At 39.2% G+C, this 22,267-nt stretch overlaps 1 protein-coding gene across 2 annotated transcripts in view; it reads left to right on the forward strand.

Moving 5' to 3' along the window:
• Positions 1-22,267, forward strand: part of MAD1L1 (mitotic arrest deficient 1 like 1) — an 852,423-nt gene that overhangs the window by 464,420 nt on the left and 365,736 nt on the right. For both annotated transcript variants that reach the window (XM_072597719.1, XM_072597720.1), the window contains exon 14: positions 9,946-10,034. In XM_072597719.1, coding sequence (XP_072453820.1) covers positions 9,946-10,034 — 89 coding nt within the window. The remainder of the gene's footprint in view (positions 1-9,945; positions 10,035-22,267) is intronic.

Here is a 22,267-nt window from a genome sequence, read left to right on the forward strand (position 1 = left end):
AAACAAATATTTAAATGCTTACTACGAGATCATTTGCAGGAATTGCTGATGTTTAGTTTGGAGAAGACTTTGGGAGACGTGGTCACCATGATCAAGTATTTGAATGACTGTCGTGGAGAAGAGCGATTATTTTTGTTCCCGTTTGGTCCCAGAAGACAATACTAGAGTGGCAGTTACAAAGATCAGATTTAGGCTTCATGTAAGGAAAAAACTTCTAAATACTTAGAACTAGCCAAAGGCAGAATTGACTGCTTCACGAGACAGCAGGGTCCCTCTCAATGAAAGACTGCAAGACAAGGCCAGACATCCTTATTAAGGGTGCTCTGGAAACAAACACAAGCAAATTTCCAGTCTCTACCCTCCAGGAGCTTACTTTCTAATGGAGGAAAACAATGCCCAAGGTGGAGCTAAAATGGGGAGGGGAGGGCATCCTCCCTAGAGAGTTTGAGGAGTTGATGTTAATATTTGGAAAGTGATAAGCACAGAAGCAAAGGCTGCATGACTGCTGCGGGGGATCTGTTGTTTCAGAACTGATCAGACTCGATGTCTTTGGTGGTCTCTTCCTTCTCCGAGTTTCTATGATCAGTGCCTTGTTGAGGTAGCAAGGAGCCTAGGCAGGCGTGGATTCACCCATGCTGTGATTGTACATGTCTAACCTATGTCAGATTGCTTGCTGTCTTGAGGAGGGGGGAGGAGAAGAATTTGGAACTCAAAATTCTACAAAAATGAATGTTCAAAACTATCTTTACATGTCATGGGAAAGAGTAAAGTACTAATACTATTAAAAGGAACTATAAAGAAAAAGCAGAGTGATGCTGTGATGTTAGAAAGAGTGTCTACCATGCGTCATGCCCAAGTGCTGGCTGGCAAAGACAGAAGGGGCAATAGTGTCCCTATTCCTTGGGCCATAAAACACACAATGATGATATTTATAGATGAGTATCAGAGATAAGTTGATGGGTTAAGGTTAGTTTTACATTATTATTTTTAATTTCTGTATTTTAAGTCAGATTTCTCTCTTTAAGAAGTTTCCTTCTTTTGATAAGTACAATGTGTCTCAAACATGTTAGTGCATTTTAATCTAAGAATAATAATAATGATAGGTTTTCTGTAGTGTCTACTATGTGCCGGGCACTGTGCTAAGAGCCCTTTAAAGTTATTATCTGTATTGATCTTCACAACAGACTTGAGAGCTAGAGGCTGGTATTATTCCAATTTTATAGATTACCCATTTTACTGAGATTCAGTGACTTGGCCAGGGTCACACGGCTAGTAAGTGTCCAAGGTCAGATCTGAACCCAGATCTTCGTGCCTCCAACTCTGGCTCTCTATCGATTGTTGCCACCAAACTTATTGGATCTGCTTCTTCCAACTAGCACCTGTCAGATCCAAAGCTGCTTTTCTGAATTAAAGCTTAAAACTCTCCAAAGACTTTAGTGACACCCAGTATCCATTGAATACCTAGTACGTACAGAGATTCTATAGTAGGTGCCGAGAGAGATACAAAAGAAATAGAAGACATTTTTCCTAGCCTACGCTACTGTTTCACTTCTAGGTTTCTAATTTAGTTGATACAATATGTGCAACAGGTGATTGAGTCTAAATATTATTGTTATTTAGTTTTTTATAACATGATTGTAATGTAGGAACACATGAGGCTGGCATAGTGGGCCTGCAGGTTTTCTGTACCTTATTAGCATCACCACATGGCTGTCTTCTTTGTACTTTCAGAATCCTGATGTTATCAGTTTTTTCAGGAGTGATCATATACTGGAAAATCAGTTCTCATTAACCCAATCAGAAGAGACTGACTCATAAGCCACATTGCTAATTTATTTAAGTCATTAGTAAGAGATAAAATTTTTTATAACCACCTACTAGGTCATGCCCCTGACAATATTCAGTACCTAGAATAATGAGATAGTTTGATGGACAGGTCAAAGGGAGTTGGATAATCTTAAGGGATTTGGCAGCTTAGTTCTATTGAAATACCTACATTCCATCAGGATGTACACCTTTCTAGTAACCGGAATGCGTATATTGGCCACAGGGACAGCCAGGATAGAGCCCTGAGTCTGGCCTCAGGAAGTCTTCAATTCAAATCTGGCCCCATTCATTTACTAGCTGTGAGAATCTGGGCCAGTCACTTACCCTCTGCCTCTGTTTCCTCAGCTGGAAATGGTGATAAATAATAGAATCTGCCTCCCTGTTGTGAGGTCAAAGGAAGTAATATCTCTTAAAGCATTTAGCAAATTGCCTGCTATGTTGTAGGCCTTCAGTAAAACAGTTGGTCTCTTTTGCCTTGAGAAGTACAACCGTTTTTTTCTCCAACTCTTCTTTTTCCTGTATTCACATTTACTGCCACTCTCCTATTTTCATAGGATGACAGTATCATAGATTTAGAGCTAGAAAGCACTTTAATAGGCTGTCACGTCCAACCCCCTCATTTTACAGTTGAGGAAATGAGGCTGAGAAAGATTAAGTGATTTGCCTAGGGTCACATAGCGAGTGTTTGAAGCCAGATTCGAAATCAGATTTTCATCTACCCAAGCCCAGCACTCTATCTATTCCTAGCTGTGCCCTTGACATTGTCTTCATTATAACACACATTTTCTAACATGATATAAATGAAAAATTAACATGATTTTTAGTGACTACATTAGGTTGGCTAGTCATAAAAAGGGGCACTTTAGTCCCAACGCTCCATGTCCCGTTGTAGGATATTATGTCTGAGAGATGGTACAACTAGGACATCTACTAATGTAGGGCCCTAGTTTGCTATACTGCTTCTGTCCAGTCAGTTACTACTCAGACTGATAAAGTAGCTTGTGGTTCTGGTGGTTTCCAATATGTGTTCCTTTTATTTGTGTCTATGTTAAAAACTCTGTTGTCTACTAATAGGTTATCAGACGTGTGTGGTTTCTGGGGTGACACTTTATTTATGACCACACTGCCTTTGAATCCTCAGTCTAGGGATGATTTGCATAGGGAGTGATCTGTAGTGAGCTCTGGCTCAAATTTAGGAACTAACTGGATATTGGTAAAATTACAGAAGATATCATTTGTTAATTTTATTTCTAGGTTTTACCATCCTTCATTCTGATGATTAAGGGGATGAAGACTTATCTTTATTAATATCTCCAAGGCCTAATTCCTTCAGGCTATTTTTTTCTAGAATAGCTATTCCCTCCCTTTTATAATAGTTCTCTAGGTCTGATTTATAAAAATACCTTTCCCCATTGGTTGTAGAGCCCTCTCTAATCTAACAGTATTTTGGGCAACATTGGCCTTAGAGCATGCTGCTGAATGTGAGCCAGTCCTTCACTTCTGCTTTAAGAGCCAAGTCTGTGATTCTCACAAAAGAACCTTATGGGGGCCCATTTCTTGGAATTTGCCTGGAGAGTCAGAGGTGTAGAAGAAAATAGTTTTAAAGTAATGTACAGTCTTCCTTGCACTTTTTCCTTGTCCTCCTACATTTATTATGTACTGATTGAAATTTAAAAGGGACCCAGGAAACCACTGAGCTAGCCACTTACAGTTAAGAAATAATAAATGCCTTATTTATTACCAATATTCACTGTTGACTCCAGAAATAACCAGCTTTAGAGTTATTGGCTTCTTTGTATACAACAGATACAAGCATATATTCAGGACTTGCTTAGTTGCTGTGGGAAATAGAATCCTTCCCTATGCCAAGAGCAGTGTTACAGATGCAAATGTATGAATATATAATAGTGAGAGAGTGCCCCTACTACTGTTCCCTTAAATGAGGTTATAGAAAGGGGGGAAATGCAAGTGGCAAATCCATTTTAAGATATCAGTGGATGGCTTTACCATGGACTGAGGCAGGGAGAACGCTGCCAGGGATAGAAGTAGTTTGTAAAAAGCCAAGATAAATAAGTAGCGAGCTCTGTCGAGTCTGAATGAAAAGGTGGACCCAGAGGTTGTGTTAGCCTGCCAGTCTCAAAGCAATTCAGAGAACTCTTTAAATACAGAAATATTTAAATTGCTGGAAAACTCTGACTTGAAAAGAGGCAGCCTGCTTGAAGGCAAGAATGGAGAGAAGTGCCCTTACAGGATCTTCATGACCAGCTTTAGACACAAAATACACAGCACTTCCCCTCAGCACTCCAGACATCAGGCTTACTGGTTACAGTGGCTACCGGCCATCATTGCAAGGGAGAATTCCCAACAGGCTTCATTTTCCTTCCTTTCTCTTCTCACTAACAAGTTACAGCCTCCTAAAGGAGCCTTGTTATTCTATCATGTCAGCATTAGAAATCCTGTTAAAGGTTTTTCAGAAGAAAAAAAAAAAGACTTATACTGTCATAGGGATAGCCTAACAGCACCCCTTGTAGTGCACCTGTTGTATGTTGTAGTATAATTGGAGGTCCACAGTAACTGTTAATTGATTGACTGGGGGAAACACCCAAAGCTTAAAGTGTTGGAAATAAGCCAGCCTTTACATTGCTAGTGATAGTTTCTACTGACTAGATGTACAGTTCATAACTGATTTACTGTTGTTATATGCATGCTTTTCTGGCCACTGCCACCCTCAGATGCACCCCATCCACTGCCAATAGACTGTGAGGTCTGTGAGAAAAGGGAGATATGCCATTTTAAGTGCAGGGCAAAGACACTCAAAAATATTTTTGATGGATTGCAGAAGGAATAAATGAGAGCTGAGTCTGCTAGGTTCCACAGAGTCCTTACTCAGATCTGTGTCTCACACCTACCTTTCCCTTCATCAGTCCACATCTACTTCCCTCAACCTGCTGCTGAAGACCAAAATACCATTACTCCCAGGCAAACAGTACAAAATTAATTTTGTGCCTCCTTTTACCCAAAGGAAACAAATCCTTATTGCTATTGTCTTAACACTTGTTAAAAGGAACTATGAAATCTCCTAACGTACTACACTTTTACACTGTATAGAAGATGCAATCAAATTTTCCTTCAGGATCCTATTTGTTAGAAGAATATTTAAGCTTTCAGCCTGTTAAAAGCTCTATATATTCGTAGATGCAGAGCCCAGGATTCTTGGTTGATATGATCCATTTTTTTGGGTGTGTGTTTAAAATACTTATCATTATACATTGATGAGAATTTAAAAATGAAAAAATGAATTGGATCACATCTGCCTAGAATCCCACGCTCCATTCACACTGAGTGGTTGGTTAGGACTATGTCTAGATCCTTTAACTGGTTAAAAACAGGATCCAGAAGGAAATTGTTATTTATCTTTGAAGTGGGTAGTATGTATCTATATTATGATCACATGTGAGTACAGTATAATATTAATTTAAATGTATACACACGCCTTACACATAACCTCTCACATTAAGCCTCTTCTCAGATACAGTTGGCTCTGTGGTCTTTTGGCTCCTGCTGCTGCTAAAGAGAGCAATTTTTCAAGTTTATACCAAATGTCGCTCTATTTCATTTCCAAATATAATCTCCTGGAGAGTAGGTTCACTCTCTCCATTTCCAGTCTCTAAAGTTAATACATGAATTTATATTCCTTTCTCTCTCTCGCTCTCCTAAATTAAGAGATGTAATTACTAGTCGCGGTTGCTACAAACGAATAAAGCACTGAGGGAGAAGAGGCTGATAGCGCCGGACGCCTGCAGCAGCCTTCCTTCTCCTCCCTTTCTCTCTGAAAGTCTGTTTGTGAGGCAGGTTCTTTTTTTTTTTTGTTGTTGCCATTAGTAGCTTCTCTTACTAGGAAAGTTGGAAGAAACTAATTACAAAATTATTTTTTGCCCATCAAGTAATGATGATTTGCAAACTACCTCAGCAGTAGAGTATGAAGCTTTTTGGAAAGTTCTGCTTATGCAGGCCTGATTTCCTAGGCAACAAAGCTATTATTACTCCTCCTAATAAGCTTCTATCTAAATAATTACAAGGTGTTCATAAAGGGTACGTCTACAATTGAGATATCCCGTCTGTGAAGAAGGAAGGGAGCGAAGAGAATGTCATTGAAGAGAATTGTCTCTTTTAGAGAGCATCCTGAGTTCTTGGCATAACCCTAGGGTCTGGAGAGTGTTGTGTTAGACAAGGTGAACATTTTCTATAAGACTGGCTTTCCCATCTTAAACACCGAAGCTGCAAACCCTGATTAGTTCAATAAAACGTTTGTCTAATCTTTATGTCTACTCTGAAGACAGGATTGACAAAATAAAAATTTAAATATTTAAAAGATGCTATGAAGCAAACATTTTCATTCAGAATTTCTGCTTCCTGAGTGAGTTGCAGCAATGTTCTTCAGAATATGGATAGACCTGGGAAAGGCGAAATGCAGAAATATGAACCAAGGCTCTTCCTTTGGCATATTCTGAATTATCTACAGGAGGAATCTCTCGCCACATTCTCAAAACACTACAAATACCAAAGCATAATTTTCTGTGTGTTCAGTAAACATAAAGATTGACATCATGGGCATGCTTATCCTAGTCTCAGCACTTACCACAGCCCTTTGCATGTAGTAAGGAGTTGATAAATGATTCATTTAATTGAGTTAAAATGGTTTAGTGCAAAGAGCAATAAACTTGGAGCCAGAAAATTTGGATTTTCACTTGGGCTTTAACCTTCAGTTTATTTATGTATTGGGGATACTGCAATTCATATTTCCAACTCAGTGTCACTGTAGTGAAAAAAAATTTATTAACTATGAAGTTTTATGAAATAAGAGCTATAATTATGAATATTTTTGCTATGGTTTCTGCAACAGTAAGGTTGTGTTCTATACACCATTGTTGTATTAATCATCATTCAGTTAGTAAACATTAAATGCCTATGTATGCCAGACACAGGAACATAAATATACAAAGACCATTAGTGTATTGAATGACAGAACAGTTATGTTAAGGGAGTTGACTGAAACTGTAGCTTCTCAAATGTATCATAGTGGCTCGTAAATTACTAGCAGAGCACCTTGCCATATTCCTCTCCGATATGAGTGTTATCCCATCTGTTGTTGCTTGAATGACCAAAAATAGGAGACAGAAGCTTGTTAAAACTATGGGGGGGAAGTAAGGGAGGACAGATGAACAGCAAAGCACACAAATTCCAAGGGCTTATGTGTAGGGTGCTGAATATGAGCATCAGTAGCCACATAGTTACCTGATTTTGGAGCAGTCATTGAGCCCTGTCAGAAGTGATGAAATGGAGATAATGTGGAAGATAATAATCACAGTTATAATAACCAATATTCCTTGACCTCTGGAGTAAGCATGTGAAACAGCTAAGATCCCGTGATGAAACCAAAAGGCCCAACATGGGTACTATCCACATAAAGACAAACAAAATGTCAACAAAAAGCCTCAGACAAGTGATTGTCATGCAGGTGTCTTTACAAAAATGGAGTGGATTGTCATTCCACTAGAATTACAGACAGTGCTTCCCTCAGGAGACTGGATCTGTTGTGGAATTCAGGTTTTCAGAGGAAGGGTAGAACCTATGCAACATGTCACCACAAGGTTCCCCCCTCTCCTGCCCAGTCTAACTCTTCCCCTTTTTTCTTATTTTGGAATAGATTTATTTTAGATATATTTACAACCTGTTTCTACTACTATCCTCTACTCCAGTGAATTAACAACAGCAAAATGAAAAACAAAACCCTTATCATAAACATATATAATCCAACAAAACAAGTTCTCACATTGGTCATGCTCAAATGTATGTCTTTCTGCTTTTTAAGTTTTCCCTTCTGGAAGGATGTGAGTACATACCATTTTTCAGATATAGACTACTGGATTCCTAGTTTGTTATCACATTGATTAGAGTTCTAAAGTCTTTCTGAGATGTTTTTCTTTATAATGTTGTCATTGGATAAGTTCTTCTAGTTTTTCTCCTTTTACTCTGTAGAAATCTTCTCATTGCCCTCTGAAATTATCTGTTTTTATCAGTTCTTATGGCACAGTATTATTCTCTTACACACATATGCGTGCACATATACATATCTGTATGTGTGTATGTATGTATAGATAGATATGGTGTGTGTGTGTGTGTGTGTTTGTGTGTAGCATAATTAATTTAGCCATTCTCCAATAGGACAGCCCCTTATTTTCCAATTTTTGGCTACTCCAAAAAAAGAGCTGCTGTAAATACTGTTGGTAACATAAGTCCTTGTCCTCCTTCTTTGATCTGTTTGCAGTGCAGGTCTAGCAGTGGCATAGCTGGGTCACAGGGTACGCACAGTTCAGGAACTTTGGGGCCATAGTTTTAAATTTCTTTCCAGAATTGCTGGACCAGTTCAGTGCTCCATCATCATTGCACTAAAATGGCCTGTTTTCTTGTAACCCCACAAGGATTTGTCATTTTCCTTGTTTTGGCACTTGTGTCAGTCTGATGGATATCAAATGGAATCTCAAAGTTGTTTAAATTTGCATTTCTCTGTTAATGATTCACATCATTTTTTTTAACATGGTTTTTGAGAACTTGCATTTCTTCCTTAGTAAAATGTCTACTCCTACCTTTTAATCATTTGTCTATGGAGGAATGGCTCTTAGTTTTATGAACTTGAATAATTTCTTTATTTATCTGGTATGTGAGACTCTTATCAGTGAAACATTAGATATGTTTGTACAAAAGTTTTTTAAATTTTATTTAATGAGAATCATTCATTATATCTTGAGCAATCCTCTCTATTACTTATTTAGTTATGAACTCTTTTCCTATCTATAGATCTGAAGCCTAATTTCTTCCTGGCTCTTTTAATTTGTTTTTAATGTGACTCTTTATATCTAGGTAAAGTATCCACTTGGAACTTATCTTGATGTATGATGTGAGGTGTTAGTCTCAGTCTAATTTCTGCCAGACTGCTGTCTGTTTTTCCTAACAGCTTTTGTTAAATGCTCATAGCACTATGAATTACAAAAACATACTACCTACAAAATACCTAGAAAGATAATATCCAGTAGCAAGAATTATACACCTGAAGCTCTCTATTCTTTATAAACTAAGATAAAATATCTCCATATTATGAATACAAACCTCAAAATGCCTTTCAGAATTCAACAAATAATTTGTACTAGAACTAGAGCATCATCCCAGACAAACCTGTTTCCTCACAGTTACCCATAAAAATTCAAGAACAGTTTTGCTAGATGTTGCTGTGCTGAATACTCATAAGCTCCAAACTCCTTGTAATGAAAAGCTCTCAAAATAGAGAGATCTTGTATAATAAATCAAACCTGCATGGGAATTGGATGAAGTACAAATCATCCCTGTCATACTTTCTGCTGTTAATGTATCTCAGTGATGTTGTCAGTCAGTCTACAGGAGCTAAGCTTGCTTCACTACTTTTGTTCAATTACAAAAAGGTAACCCCTCATCCACCTGTGCAAATAGTACACCAAATATAAAAAATAAAAGAACTGTAGTAGAACAGGAACTTGTTTTTGGCCTATCTGAATCTGACCTCCATTGATTATCACGAGAACAAGAATAACAGACATCAGTGGCTCATATTTTTATGACAGTCCTATGACCTAGCTTAACTCAAAATGTGAATAGATGGAAGTAGTTTTTCTTCAAATCCTAGTTGGAGGCATGTGAGAATGGTTACTCCCTGCATCTTCCAAAAGTTATATAGATGTGAAAGTGTGAGCTTTTGTAGCTGTACAAAAAATGAATTAATTTTGTCACTGGCATTTTAAAGATGGGGAAAGGGAAGGAGAAGAATTTGAATTTGTCAGATCAGATTTGAGATCTGGTTTTTAGAATCTTTGTTTCTCTGTATATAGCAATGTGATTTCCTGTGGGTCCCTCCCTCCCCCCCGAAATGTGAGTTAAATGTATTCTCCAGGATCCCACAGAACAGGGTTTGGGACATTTGGGACATTGATTTGGAGTGCTTTTTGAACTTGTCTCTTCTTTGCTTGAGTGTGGGCTGAAAGTAATTACCAGAATTTTAACTTCCTTCTTTGATATTTTCTCTTTTAGCTAGATATAGAGCTGAAAATCCTGAAGTCTCAGACTGGTACAGTTGATCAGAGCTTCTTTGTGTCCAATGATGAGTTGAATGCCCTCAGGTGAGTACCAGAAAATCCCACGAGGTTTAGAGGGAGTGTGGCAACACAATTGTTCTTGGACATTGTCATGTGCTCCATTCTAGAAAAACTGTTCCTCCCTCCCATCTTCCTTCTGACCTTCCTCACCCCTAAGCTTAAGAAACTCATTTGCCTTGGTTTTACTTTTCTATTTCAGAAATGCAGTTAAAACCTGCTTAATTCTCTTCCTATCCCTTATCTGATTATAATCTCTTTTCATTCCACCCTTCCTTGAACATTCTAGTCCTTAACTACCAAACTCCATTCTAAGGAAAAGGAGAAATGCCCTTCTATGAAGTCACTAGCTGGGTCTCCTGCTTTAAAGGGAGAGGAGATTTAAAGCATTCCTTTGTCTCCAAGTACTTATTCCCTTGCCTGAACTGCTTAAGGTGGTGAAAGGACTCTACCCTGAGGCCAAAGCCCTGTGGACCTTGACAACCTATACCTTCCCTTAATGATGAACAAACTATCCCCTGGTCATAACCTTCCCATCCTACATCTTGAATAGTTGTACTATATCTGTCTTTTCTTTTGTGAATAAACTTCCTCAGAAAGCCATCTACACTCAGTGCTTCTACTTCTCACTCTCTTCTAAACCCCCTTTAGTCTGTTTGCCAGCTTCATCATTCAGCTGAAATCATTCTATCCAAAGTTCCCAGTGATTCTTAATTGCCAAATAGCCTCTTCTTGGTCCTCATTCTTTTTGTGACCTCTCCTTGGTGCACTGGATAAAGCACTGGACTTGGAGTCAGGAAGACCAGAGTTCACATCTGGTCTCAGATATTTACTAGCGGTATGACTTTGGGCAAGTCACTTAACCTGTTTGTCTTAGTGTTCCCAACCAACCAACCTCCCAGGACTGCTGTGAGGATCAAGTGAAGAGTGCTTAGTAGAGTGCCTGTTTAATAAATGCTTGTTTCCTTCCTTTGACATTGTCCATTCTGTTTTCTTGAATTATCTCTTCTCTTCTTACCTTTATGACTTTTCCCTCTCAGTCTCCTTTGTTGGTCATGTCTACCAACAAAACATGAGGATGTCCCCATGGCTATATCCTGAACCCTCTTCGGTTCTCTTTCTATACTATCATACTTGGTGACCTCATCAACTTCCATGGATTTAGTTATCATCTTTATGAGAGGATTCCCAGATAGATTTATCCCACCTTAACCTTGTATCTCATAGCCTGTTATATATCTTGAACTATATATCCTGTAGGCATCTCAAACTCACAGTGTTCAAAGGAGAACTCTCACATTAGTGTTACTGTCAGCTCCTTACTGGCATTTATTCCACATATCCAATCTGTTTCTAAGTCTTGTTTTTCCCGTCACAATATTCTTTGTACATATCCCCTTTTCTCTATTCCTACAACCATAATCCTCATGCAGGCCCTCATCATTTCACACCTAGACTGTCATACTAGCCTTCTGGTTGGTCTCTAAACTTTGTCTCTTGCCACTTTAGTCCATTCCCCACTCAGTGAGTGCCCAAGTAATCTTCTAAATGTAGGTCTCATCATTTTTGCTTTTACTGTTTACTGAAGACATATATTAGATTCTCATCTTCCTGCCTGGGAAACAGTTACTTGGCCTAAATATTTTTGGCCGATAAGCAGAATAATAGTTCACATCTGTGTAGCTGTTTGATAGTTTCCAAATTATTTGTATGCATTAACTTCCTTCAAAGATTTGAAACCTGTGAAAGAGGGATTAGACTTCTTTTCCTTGATCCCAAAGGTCAAAAGCAGGACTGATTACAACAAAGTAGATTTTAGCTCACTATAAAGATGCACACTTAACTGTCTGCTATCTCATGGACTGGAAGTTCCCTCCAAGATGTGTGCTGCAATGCATCCATGACTGCCTGTCCTCTATAGTTCTTTGTCTTCCCATAAATTCTCCACATCAGTTATATTTTTTCACTCCTTGAAACAACATAAGGAAATCCTTCCTAAGAACTCAAGCTATCCAAGGGTAAAATAGGTGCCCTGGCAATCACCCTTTCTCTCTCTCATCTTCTCTTTTCACTATCTGCTGGTTCCTTCCCTACAGTGACAAACAGGGCCAAGTTACCCCATCCTTAAAATTAAACTTCTCTGGACAGCATTACCTTTTATTCTATATCTCTCTTCTTTTTCACAGCCAAACTCCTGGAAAATCTCCTTGATACCTCTACTTTCTCTCCTCTCATATGCTTCTTAACTTTCTTTAGTGTGACTTTTTTAAAAAATTATTTTATTTGTTTTCAGTTTTCTACAATCACTTCCATATATCTTAGATTTTTTTCCTTCCTTCCCCCTCCTTCCCCTCTCCCCACTCCCTCCCCTAGATGATGTGCAATCTTATATAGGTTCTACACATACATTCTTATTAAATACATTTTCACCTTAGTCATGTTGCATAGAAGAATTAAAATGAATATATAGTCTGGCTTTTAATGTCATCACAAGTGAAACTAAAAAAAAGTCTCACGATCATGTCATCTTCTTGTTCAGTAAAATACAGTGGCTCCCTGTTTCCTCAAAGATCAAATAGAAAATCCTCTTTAGCATTTATAACTCTTCATGACTTGGCTCCATCCTGCCTTCCACATCCTCTTGCCTTTTTCTTCTGTTCAAAGCAGTGTAGAATATTCTATCTCTCAGCTCTAGGACTTTTTATTGATTCTCCCCCATACCTGAAATGCTCTCCCTCTTTTCTTCCATCTTCTGCTTCCCAGGATTTTTTCAAGACTCAACTCAAATCCCGTCTTCTAGACAAGGTCTTTCTTAATTTCTATCCCTTTGTTTCTCAGAAGGACTTCCCTCTAAGATGAGAGAGAGAGAGAGAGAGAGAGAGAGAGAGAGAGAGAGAGAGAGAGAGAGAAATGAGCATTTAGTATGTACTGCCAGGCATCTTGCTAAGTACTGGAGCTACAAATGCAAATAGAAAGTCCTAACATTCAAGAAGTTTAGATTCTAATGGGGCAATAGAGCATACAAAATGAAGATGGGAAAGGTGAGGAGGGAAGGAGGAAATGGTAAGGTAGAGAGTAAGTGAGAAGTGGAGTCAGGAGTGAAGTGAACCTGGCCTGGGCACAGTATGGAACATGCACTGATTAGAATAGGGCCACATGGCAGAAGCATCTCCAGGGTGTGAATGCTGCTGGCAAGGAGGTAGAAAAGTCTGGAGAGTGATGAATGGAACCAGGTCATCTCCACTGTTGGAATGTTTGAGCTCTCTCAAGGCAGGGACCACGTTTTTGCCTTTTCTTTGGATCCCCAGCATTTGAAACAGTGCTTGGCACAAAGTGCTTAATGAATGCTTGTTGAATGATTGACCAAAACTGCCCTCTCCATTGTTACCAGTGATCTCTTGTACCCAATGATCTTTTCTTAGTCCCCATACTTCTTGACTCATTTGCTACATTTGACACTCTTTGCTGCCCTTTTCTCCTGAATACTCTCTCTCGTCTGGGTTTTCATGAAAGCACTTTCTCCTGGCTCTCCTTCAACCTGGCTTACCATTCATTCTCAGTTTCTTTCTTTTTTTTTTCGAGGTAAGAGAAGAAAGTGATTTATTCAATTCTTGCGAGAAAGGGGCATCCCCTCACCACGACAGGACTGATAGAGGGAGGCAACTTGCAAAGGGGAAAATACCATTGTATACCCTAATGCAGAGAATCCCACCTCCCTACTATCCCACCTCTCCGTTGGCTGGGAGGTGGACTTCCAATCTAAGTGCAAAAACCTAGACAAACCCTGGGAAATATTCACCTATCCCAACACACTTTCTTATCTAACTGCTGATGTGGCTATTCTATAACTAAAGTAAAAAGGGAAGGGGAGGGGGAGAAAGGACAGCTGGCAGTGTTGGTTTGGCAACAGTATAACATCAAAGGAGAGATCTGAGCAACTTCCAAGTTTCTGCTACAGTCCATAGCACTACCACAAAGAGAAGGAAGGGGCCCCAACTGCCCAAAGTCCCGGACTCCTGGAAATCAGGTATCCAGAAACAGAGGCCTTATGGACAAGAAAATTTATTTAGAAAGTATAATATTCCCCATATTTTTTATTATGAAAAATCTTCACAATATCCTTATTTCACTCCCTCCCTCCCTTCCTCCCTTCCTTCCTTCCTTCCTTCCTTCCTTCCTCCCTTCCTTCTTTCCTTCCTTCCTTCCTGCCTGCCTTCCTTCCTGCCTTCCTTCCCTCCCTCCCTCCCTCCCTCCCTTCCTCCCTCCCTTCCTTGCTTTTTTCCCCAAACCATAAACTCAGTGCATTCTGAAGTCAATACATTGCACAACAATAGGTCCCTGCCCAAACTCCACTTAATGGCTCTTTTTGGGACCCTCCTGGCTTCAGAGTGATTATTAATACTAATGGTTGCTCTATCCCTCCCAGCTTCATTTACTTATTTTTCTCTTTTGCTCATTAAAGGGACTATTCCCTGATTGCTTCTTTTTTATTATTCATTCATTCATTTATTTATTTATTATTTTTTAAATGTTCTACAGTCACTACCAAAAAGCTTTTATTTTTACCCACTGCCTACCCCCCCACCCCCTCCCTCCCCAAGACGCCATACACTTCTATATACGATCTACATATACTTTCCTATTGAATATGTTTTCACTGTAGTCATGCTGTATAGATGAACTAAAATAAATGGAAGAAATCATATAACAAATCAAAACATAATACACACGCACACGCACACATACACACACACACGCACACGCACACGCACATGCACACATACACAACATCTGCTACATTCTGCAAATGAATTCCGTAGTTCTTTCTCTGAGTGTGGAAGGTGTTTTGCCGTAGAAAACCAGTGGGAATTATTATTATTTTTTTTTAAGTTCTTGCATTATTACGAAGTTCCAAGTCTACCAGAAAAAACTCTCGCACACTATGATCGTTGCTGTGCACAAAGTTCTCCTGGTTCTGCTCCTTTCACTCAGCATCAGATCATATAAGTCCTTCCAGGCCTCTCTGAAGTCCTCTTGTTCATCATTTCTTATATTTCAATAGTATTCCATTACATTCATATACCACAACTTATTCAGCCATTCCCCTACTCATGGGCATCCCCTTGATTTCCAGTTTTTGGCCACTACAAAGAGTGGTGCTATAAATATTTTTGTACATGTGGGACCCTTTGCCATTTTTATGATCTCTTGGGTATACAGTCCTAGAAGGGATATTGCTGAGTCAAAGGGTATGCACATTTTTGTAGCCCTTTGGGCATAGTTCCAAACTGCTCTCCAGAATGGTTGGATCAGCTCAAAGCTCCACCAACAATGAATTGTGTTCCAACTCTCCCACATCCTCTCCAATAGTTATCATCTTCCTGTTCTGTCATGTTAGCCAATCTGATAGGTGTGATGTGGTACCTCAGAGTTGTTTTGATTTGCATCTCTCTAATCAGTAGTGATTTGGAGCATTTTTTCATTTGATTATAGATAGCTTTCATTTCTTCCTCTGAAAACTGCGTGTTCATATACTTTGACCATTTATCAATTGAGGAACATTCTCAGTTTCTTTTGAGGAATAATTATTCCCATCATAACCCTTGTTTTGTGTGTTTCCCAAGCTTCTGTCCTCAGCTCCCTGTGCATTTCTCCTGTATTAGTACAACATGTTCCTAAGAGGCCTTCTTGTCTCATGTTTCCCACTCAAGTCAATCCCAAATAGTGCTGCTAAGGTGATTTTCCTTAATTATAATGCTGACTCTCTCTCTGCTTTGCTCAAGGAGCCTCCCTCTGTTCTTTCCCCTGTTTAGCTTTTAAAGTCCTTCACAACCTTTTCCTGACCTATCTTTCTAGACTCATTGGCCCGTGCCACACTCTGCAGTTCAGTCAGACTGCTCTTCTCTCTCTCTCTGTTGCTCACACACAGTACTTCATTTCTCATCTCTGTGCCTTTGCCCTGGCTATCTTACGTACCTAGAATACAGTGCCTGCTCCCCTTTGCCTAATAGAACACAGGCCTAGTGCTGTACTACCTGGCTGCCCTGTGTTAGAATTGAATAAGTAGATCTGAGAATCATCAGAATTAGAAATAATAATTGAACCATGGGAGTTGAGATCACCAAGTAAAAAAGTATCGAGGTAGAAGAGAATAGGACCAGAATCTATATAAAAGAAATACAAATAAATTCAAAGAACAATACAAGAAAAATTGGGTGGAGCAGAGGATACTAACAGGACAAGAAAGACTTGATGTAGAAAGTGTGCATTGAACAGAATTTTAAACAGAGCAAGTGATTGATTCTGAGAGGAGAGGTGGAGCAGGAGTACGTTCCTGGTGTGCAAAGCCACCTCCGTGTTAGACGGACTAGAGTGATGACAATAATCGCCATAGCTTTTACCCTTAGATAGTTCTCTAGGATGTACAGAGTGCCCTGCATTTGTTTTTTCTTTTGATCCTCACAACAATTCCGTGAAGTACTTACTACAGTATTACCTCCATTTTATATTTGAGAAAACTTGGACTCAGAGAAATTTAGTGAGTTATCCACAGTAACTCATTTAACACAGCTCACAAGCATCAGAATTAAGATTCATATCTGGAGTTGTCATGCTTTCAAGTCTCACAGTATTACATTTTACTCTATTGATTTTCATTTAAAAAGAATAATAGTTGTTTTTGTATACCCTCAAAAAACTTTATCTGTGTCTATCCTAAAGAATCCTGGCCTCTTTTATACCTACCTGAATCCACTAGTTAGCATTCCATACTTTCAGAAGAGTCTTATGGGAGTCAGTCTCTTCTTATCTTAGTTCCCGCTATGGTTATGCATGTACTGAGAACCAGAAAGAATCTTAAAGAACATTGAGTCCAACTTCAGTTTACAGATGATGGAATAAAAATCCCAAAATGTAAATTGACTTGCCCAAGGTCATTATGGGTAACAGGTGGCAGGGCCAGGATTTGAATCCTGGTCCTCTGACTCCAGATCAACTGCTCTTCCTACTGCCTCATACCGCCTTTCTTTTTTAAAGATAAAGAAATTGGCTCCTTCTCTCTACCTTCACAATCCTGGGTCTATACCTACCCAAAGAATGTTTGCCTTTCTTAAACTATCACAGTCCACTGTCTTACCATGCTGCATCAGTACTTTCTGATGGGTCTTTGAGGAGGCACACTCTTCTAATCTTAGTTCCTTCTTTGTTGAGTATTCTGCTTCTCTATTAATAAAGTCAATATGCTGTTGGCTAATTTCTGGAATTTGAGGAAGCTCTAGGAGTAGTTTACCAGTCTTCCTCTTTCACATCCTGGTTGATATAGCCAAAATACTTTTTCTCTGTAGAAGTTTCAGTCTCTCTGCTTCACCTCCAAGATTCATTACTTGGTATTTATTTTCATTGAGCAGCATTTACTGCCCATTAACTATTGCAGAAGCAGCTGGATTTCTTTGTTTTCCATGATTCCATGTTTTCATGTAGATAAGAGCTTAAACAGGAAATCTGTTTTAGTAAGAATGCTTGGAATTCTTTCATTAAAGGTCAGTTTTTCCCCTTGTACAATTATATTTCATCTTGCAGGGTAGATTTTTCTTTGCTATAAGTCCTTGTCTTTTGGAATATCATATTCCAAAATTTTCTCTCCTTTAAAGTTGTTGTTATCAATTATTGTGTAATCCTGACCATGTTTCTTTCTTGTTGTTTGTCACATTTTTATCTTTGACCTGTTCTACGACATTCCTGGGAATTTTCACTTTGGGGTTTCTTTCAGAAGATCACTAACAAATTTATTCCACTTTCACTTTTTCCCTTGTATTCTAGTAAATCTGGGCAGCTTTCATTTATGATTCCTGAAAATATGATGGCAGCTAGATGGTGCACTGGATAGAGTGCTAGGCCTCGAGTCAGAAAGACTCATCTTCCTGAGTTCAAATCTGACCTCAGACACTTATTAGCTGTCTGACCCTAGGCCTGTTTGCCTAAGTTTTCTCATCTGTAAAGTGAACTGTAAAAGGAAACTGCAATCCATTTTGTCGACAAACCGAAGATGGGGTCCTGAAGAGTTAGAAACAACTGAGTAACAACCGTAGGAACAAGAAATTACGATGAATGGACTTTTTTTCCTTTTTTTTTTTTTTTTTGGTCGTACTTTTTAGAGAGTAAAGCTGTTCTAAGCTTATCTTTCTTTGATATCTTGTGAGAATTAGTTGCTTTGTACAGTTGGTACCTTACATTCCCTCCCCCCTTTTTTTGGTCTAATATTTCTTGTCTCATGAAATCATTGATTTGCTTAGTTTTTCTACTTTTTTTGAAGAAAACTTATTTGTTCTCTTTCCAGTTCTTTCTTCTAGAGCTACCATTTCACTCATTTCATTTTTTAGATCTCTGGCATTATTATTTCTAGGGTCTCTTTCATTTCTTGTGACCAAGCTGTTTTTCTCTTTGTTTGTACTTGTAGAGTTACATTCTCCTCTTTCTTCATTTCTGTCTACTACTTTTTGTAGTCTCTTAAATCAAAAATGTTTCTTCTTGGTGTTCGGTGTTTTCTTTTCATTCCTAACTCTAGCCATAATTCACCTTTGTGCCATATCCAAGCTCAGTCCCTGGTCTCACTCTTTAGTGGTGTAGTCACACCCTCTTTGGTTCTGATTGTGCTTTTGCAAGTTCTTTCCATATTTCTGTGCTCTTATGTCTGCTCATATATCTGTGGGTCCCTTGTCATAGTCCTGTAGGCATAAGAGAGTGGTTGGTTCTCCTTTGACTGGGTCCTGCTTCCAGCTTCCATCCCCCTTAGGGTCTCTCTAGTCAAGCCATTTCTGCCAGATTTCACTTCCCCCCCTCTTCTCCCTACCACCATCACCATATCCTGTCAAGTCAGGGCACTGCCATGGGCTTGCATTCCCCAGACCCTTCCTAGTCACACTTGTTTACCAGAGCTTTTCTTGGCTTTCCTGGCAGGACCACACTTCAGGTGCTTCCCAACACTGTGATGGGCCAGTTTTTTGTATAGTCTTACATTAGGGGAAGTAGCTTACTGATTTTTCTCTTGGAATTTCTTGATCCTTATTGAATCTGGTGCCTTCTTTCGGTTATTACTGGAGTATATGGGTGAGAGCTGGGCTCCTCTACAACACATCACACTCATTGTAACCTGACATCTAGCACCATCTTATTATTGACTTTCTTTTAGTGTGTGTGTATGTATATATGTGTATAGATATAAACATATACATATATGTAGTGTGTATATGTGTGCATATGTATCTATATCTATAAAATCAGTGGAATCTCTGAGTCATAGCATATGGATATTTTCATCACTTTCTTAGCGTAATTTCAGATTGCCTTCTCTGATGGATGGACCATTGCACAATGTGCTAGTGTGCCTTTCCCCAACCCCCCAGTGGTGACTCTTCTCTTCTGTCACTTTTGGCCGTTGGCTGGATGTGAGATTAAATCTCTAAGGTGTTTTGGTTTTCATTTCTCTCGTTAATGATTGGGTGACAGTCTTTCAGATTAGCCCTCAAGTGTGGCCCTTCAACTGAAACCAGACTTCACAGAACAGATCCCCTTAATAAGAGGACTTGGACTCGTAATAACAACTTGGCCTGTGACAAGACACTGCACCCAAGGGCCTGAAAGGTTTCCTTACCCCTGACCTAGTCCAATTCCCTCATTTTACAGATGAGAAAACTGAGGCCTGCACAAGCAAAATAACTGATTTAAGGTCACGGGCCTAGTTATTTAAACAGAGGGAACTAAAACATAGATTCTTTGTTCTTTCCGGCAAGCGAAGGTTTTGGATATAATGTCGTGAAATGTTGACAGTGTTGCCCGAGTGCAGCAGCATGTGAGATGGAGACAGAGGGAGAGGAAGAAGAGAGTAAAGAAAGGGAGGGAGGAGGGGCATCTATTCTCTAGTAGTTCAAGTAAGAAAATATTGTGTGGGGGGTGGAAAGGGAGCTCTTCTCTTGATGTTGGAGCAGTTCAGTCTTTGAACAAGCTTTTTGCCCTATGTCTTTATTTCCTTATCCTTTATGCCGGTGATCTCTCTCAAAAGTTAATTTTCCCCACTCATTATTACTTTGACAGTTCCTTAATTTCCTGCTTGATTACTGTGGAAGAGAAGTATATGGGCCATCCTCTGTTAGACATCAGCTTCAGTCTTCTTTAGCTGGTGCAGTTCAAATTCTGCCTCAGACCCCTACTGGCTGTGCAGCCCTTTGCTAATTACCTGAGCTCTCTGCGTCTTAGTGTTTCAGCATCTGTTAAATGGGGGATATGAATAGCACCTGCCTCACAGGGTTCTTGTGAAGATCTGATGAGTTAATAATAACAGTAAGAGGATTTATATAGTGTTTCAAGTTTATGTAGCCTGTATATAGTTTATATGATGTTTAAAGTGCCTTAAAATGTTCTCTTATTTTATTCCCCCCCCCCAAAAGAAAACCTGACAGACGGGTGTTACTATAGCCACGTTTTACATATAATGAAACTGAGACTAAGAGACTGGCCCAAAAGTCACACAGTTATAAGGACTCAGATCTTCCTGACTGCAGGTCTAACGTTATAGTTCCTCGGCACTGGCCAGCTTCCATGGCCTTCACAAACCTTAAAGTGTTACCAAAACTTCTAGCTATTATTGTTGATATTATTATATTTTTTTACTCCAGTGGAAATAGAAGCCTTTGAATCGACTTCTCTAAATACTAAATATTCTCTTTTTGTTTCCTATATGAACAGAGAAAGGATTGAAGAAGAAATGCTGGTAAATTTAGAACACGGTGATAAAATGCAATAGCTTGACCCTACAGCATGGTGCAAACTCTTGTTCTTATACAGGCCTTTCAGTAACAGTGATTGTGCTTGTGCTGTGAATGGTGCTTAAAATAGAGCTTTTTCTATTTAAATGGTCTGTGTTTTGTGGGTTTGTTTCAACAAGATTCCAACTTTGTTTTCCTCCTCTTCTTTCCATGTGGGAGTTTACATGACTTCTTAAAAGTCTGTCACAGAAGTTTCCCTTAGTCAAATCTTTGGGCTGTATAGAAACACATCGCTTATCTCTTCAATGATTAACACCTGATTGACATCAAACTGTCATAGACAATTTAGTTTCATTTGTTCTTCAACAAGTGTGAGCACAAAAGAGTAAATAGCTCTTAACAGGTAGATATATAGGTTAGCAAATTTATTTATGTTTAAATATATACAGATATGCATAGGTTGTACATTCATATGTATGTAGATTCACAAATATACATATATGCATATGTATATTTCAAAGCTTTGTTAGAACTTTTTCGTTTTCAGAGGGCTCAAAGCCACAGCTGTGGAAGAAGTCTTAGTGTTTAATTAATAGGAATTCAGGTCAACATTTGTTTAACTTGCTTTGCTGAGAAATCACTGGTGTGTCATCTCCAGGCAATATCAGCATTTCCGCTTTGGCAGCTGGTCAGAGAAGGGGGCACAAGGAAAATGCTGAATGTGTTTAACTTGAGTTGTGGTTAGGCAGAAAATAGAAATTATTCAATCTGTTTTGTTGGAGCTTAGTTGATTCTGCTAAAGTCCAGATGGAATCTTGCCTTCAGAATTCGGCATTGTTCTCTTGGGTCCCTTATTATTTCCTCCTTTCTCTGTAGCTGAACAAAGCTGGGGAAAATCACAAGATCTGGCTGATGAGATCCACTGCAAATTTATGTTCCATAATCTCAACTGGGCCCTCACTATGGGAAGGCAATTCACCTCCTCACTTACCACAGCAGCTCCGTTCACCTCTCCTCAAGCCTCCCATGGCTGCCCCTATCATCCCCTTCCCCTTAGTGGAGAACTGTGCCTCCTATTTACTGAAAAAAATGGGGACTGTTCTCTGAGAGCTTCCTCTTCCACCTCACTTCTTCTCATCTCACATCACCTCAGTGCCTTCTGCCACTTTCTCATTCAGGCCTACCTCATATAAAGCAGTGACTCTTTTCCTTACCAAGGCATGTGCACAAGTATCCCATTCCATCCTGTCTTCCCCAGCAAATTTCCCCCTCTGTCATCTTCACCCTCTCATTTATCTTCAATCTCTCCTTGTCTGCTCAGTGCTTCCCTGCTGCTTACAAACATGCCCATTTTTCCCTCATCCTGAAAAAATAAAAGCCTCACTTGATCCATCCATCCCCCATTAGCTATTGTCCTATATTTCTTCCCCGTTTTATGTACCAAAGGAATATCAAAGTTCTTGATAAAGTCCTCTACTGTAGATTCCTTTTAACTATCTA

This window comes from Notamacropus eugenii, chromosome 3 (assembly GCF_028372415.1).
Source record: "Notamacropus eugenii isolate mMacEug1 chromosome 3, mMacEug1.pri_v2, whole genome shotgun sequence".
NCBI lineage: Eukaryota > Metazoa > Chordata > Mammalia > Diprotodontia > Macropodidae > Notamacropus > Notamacropus eugenii.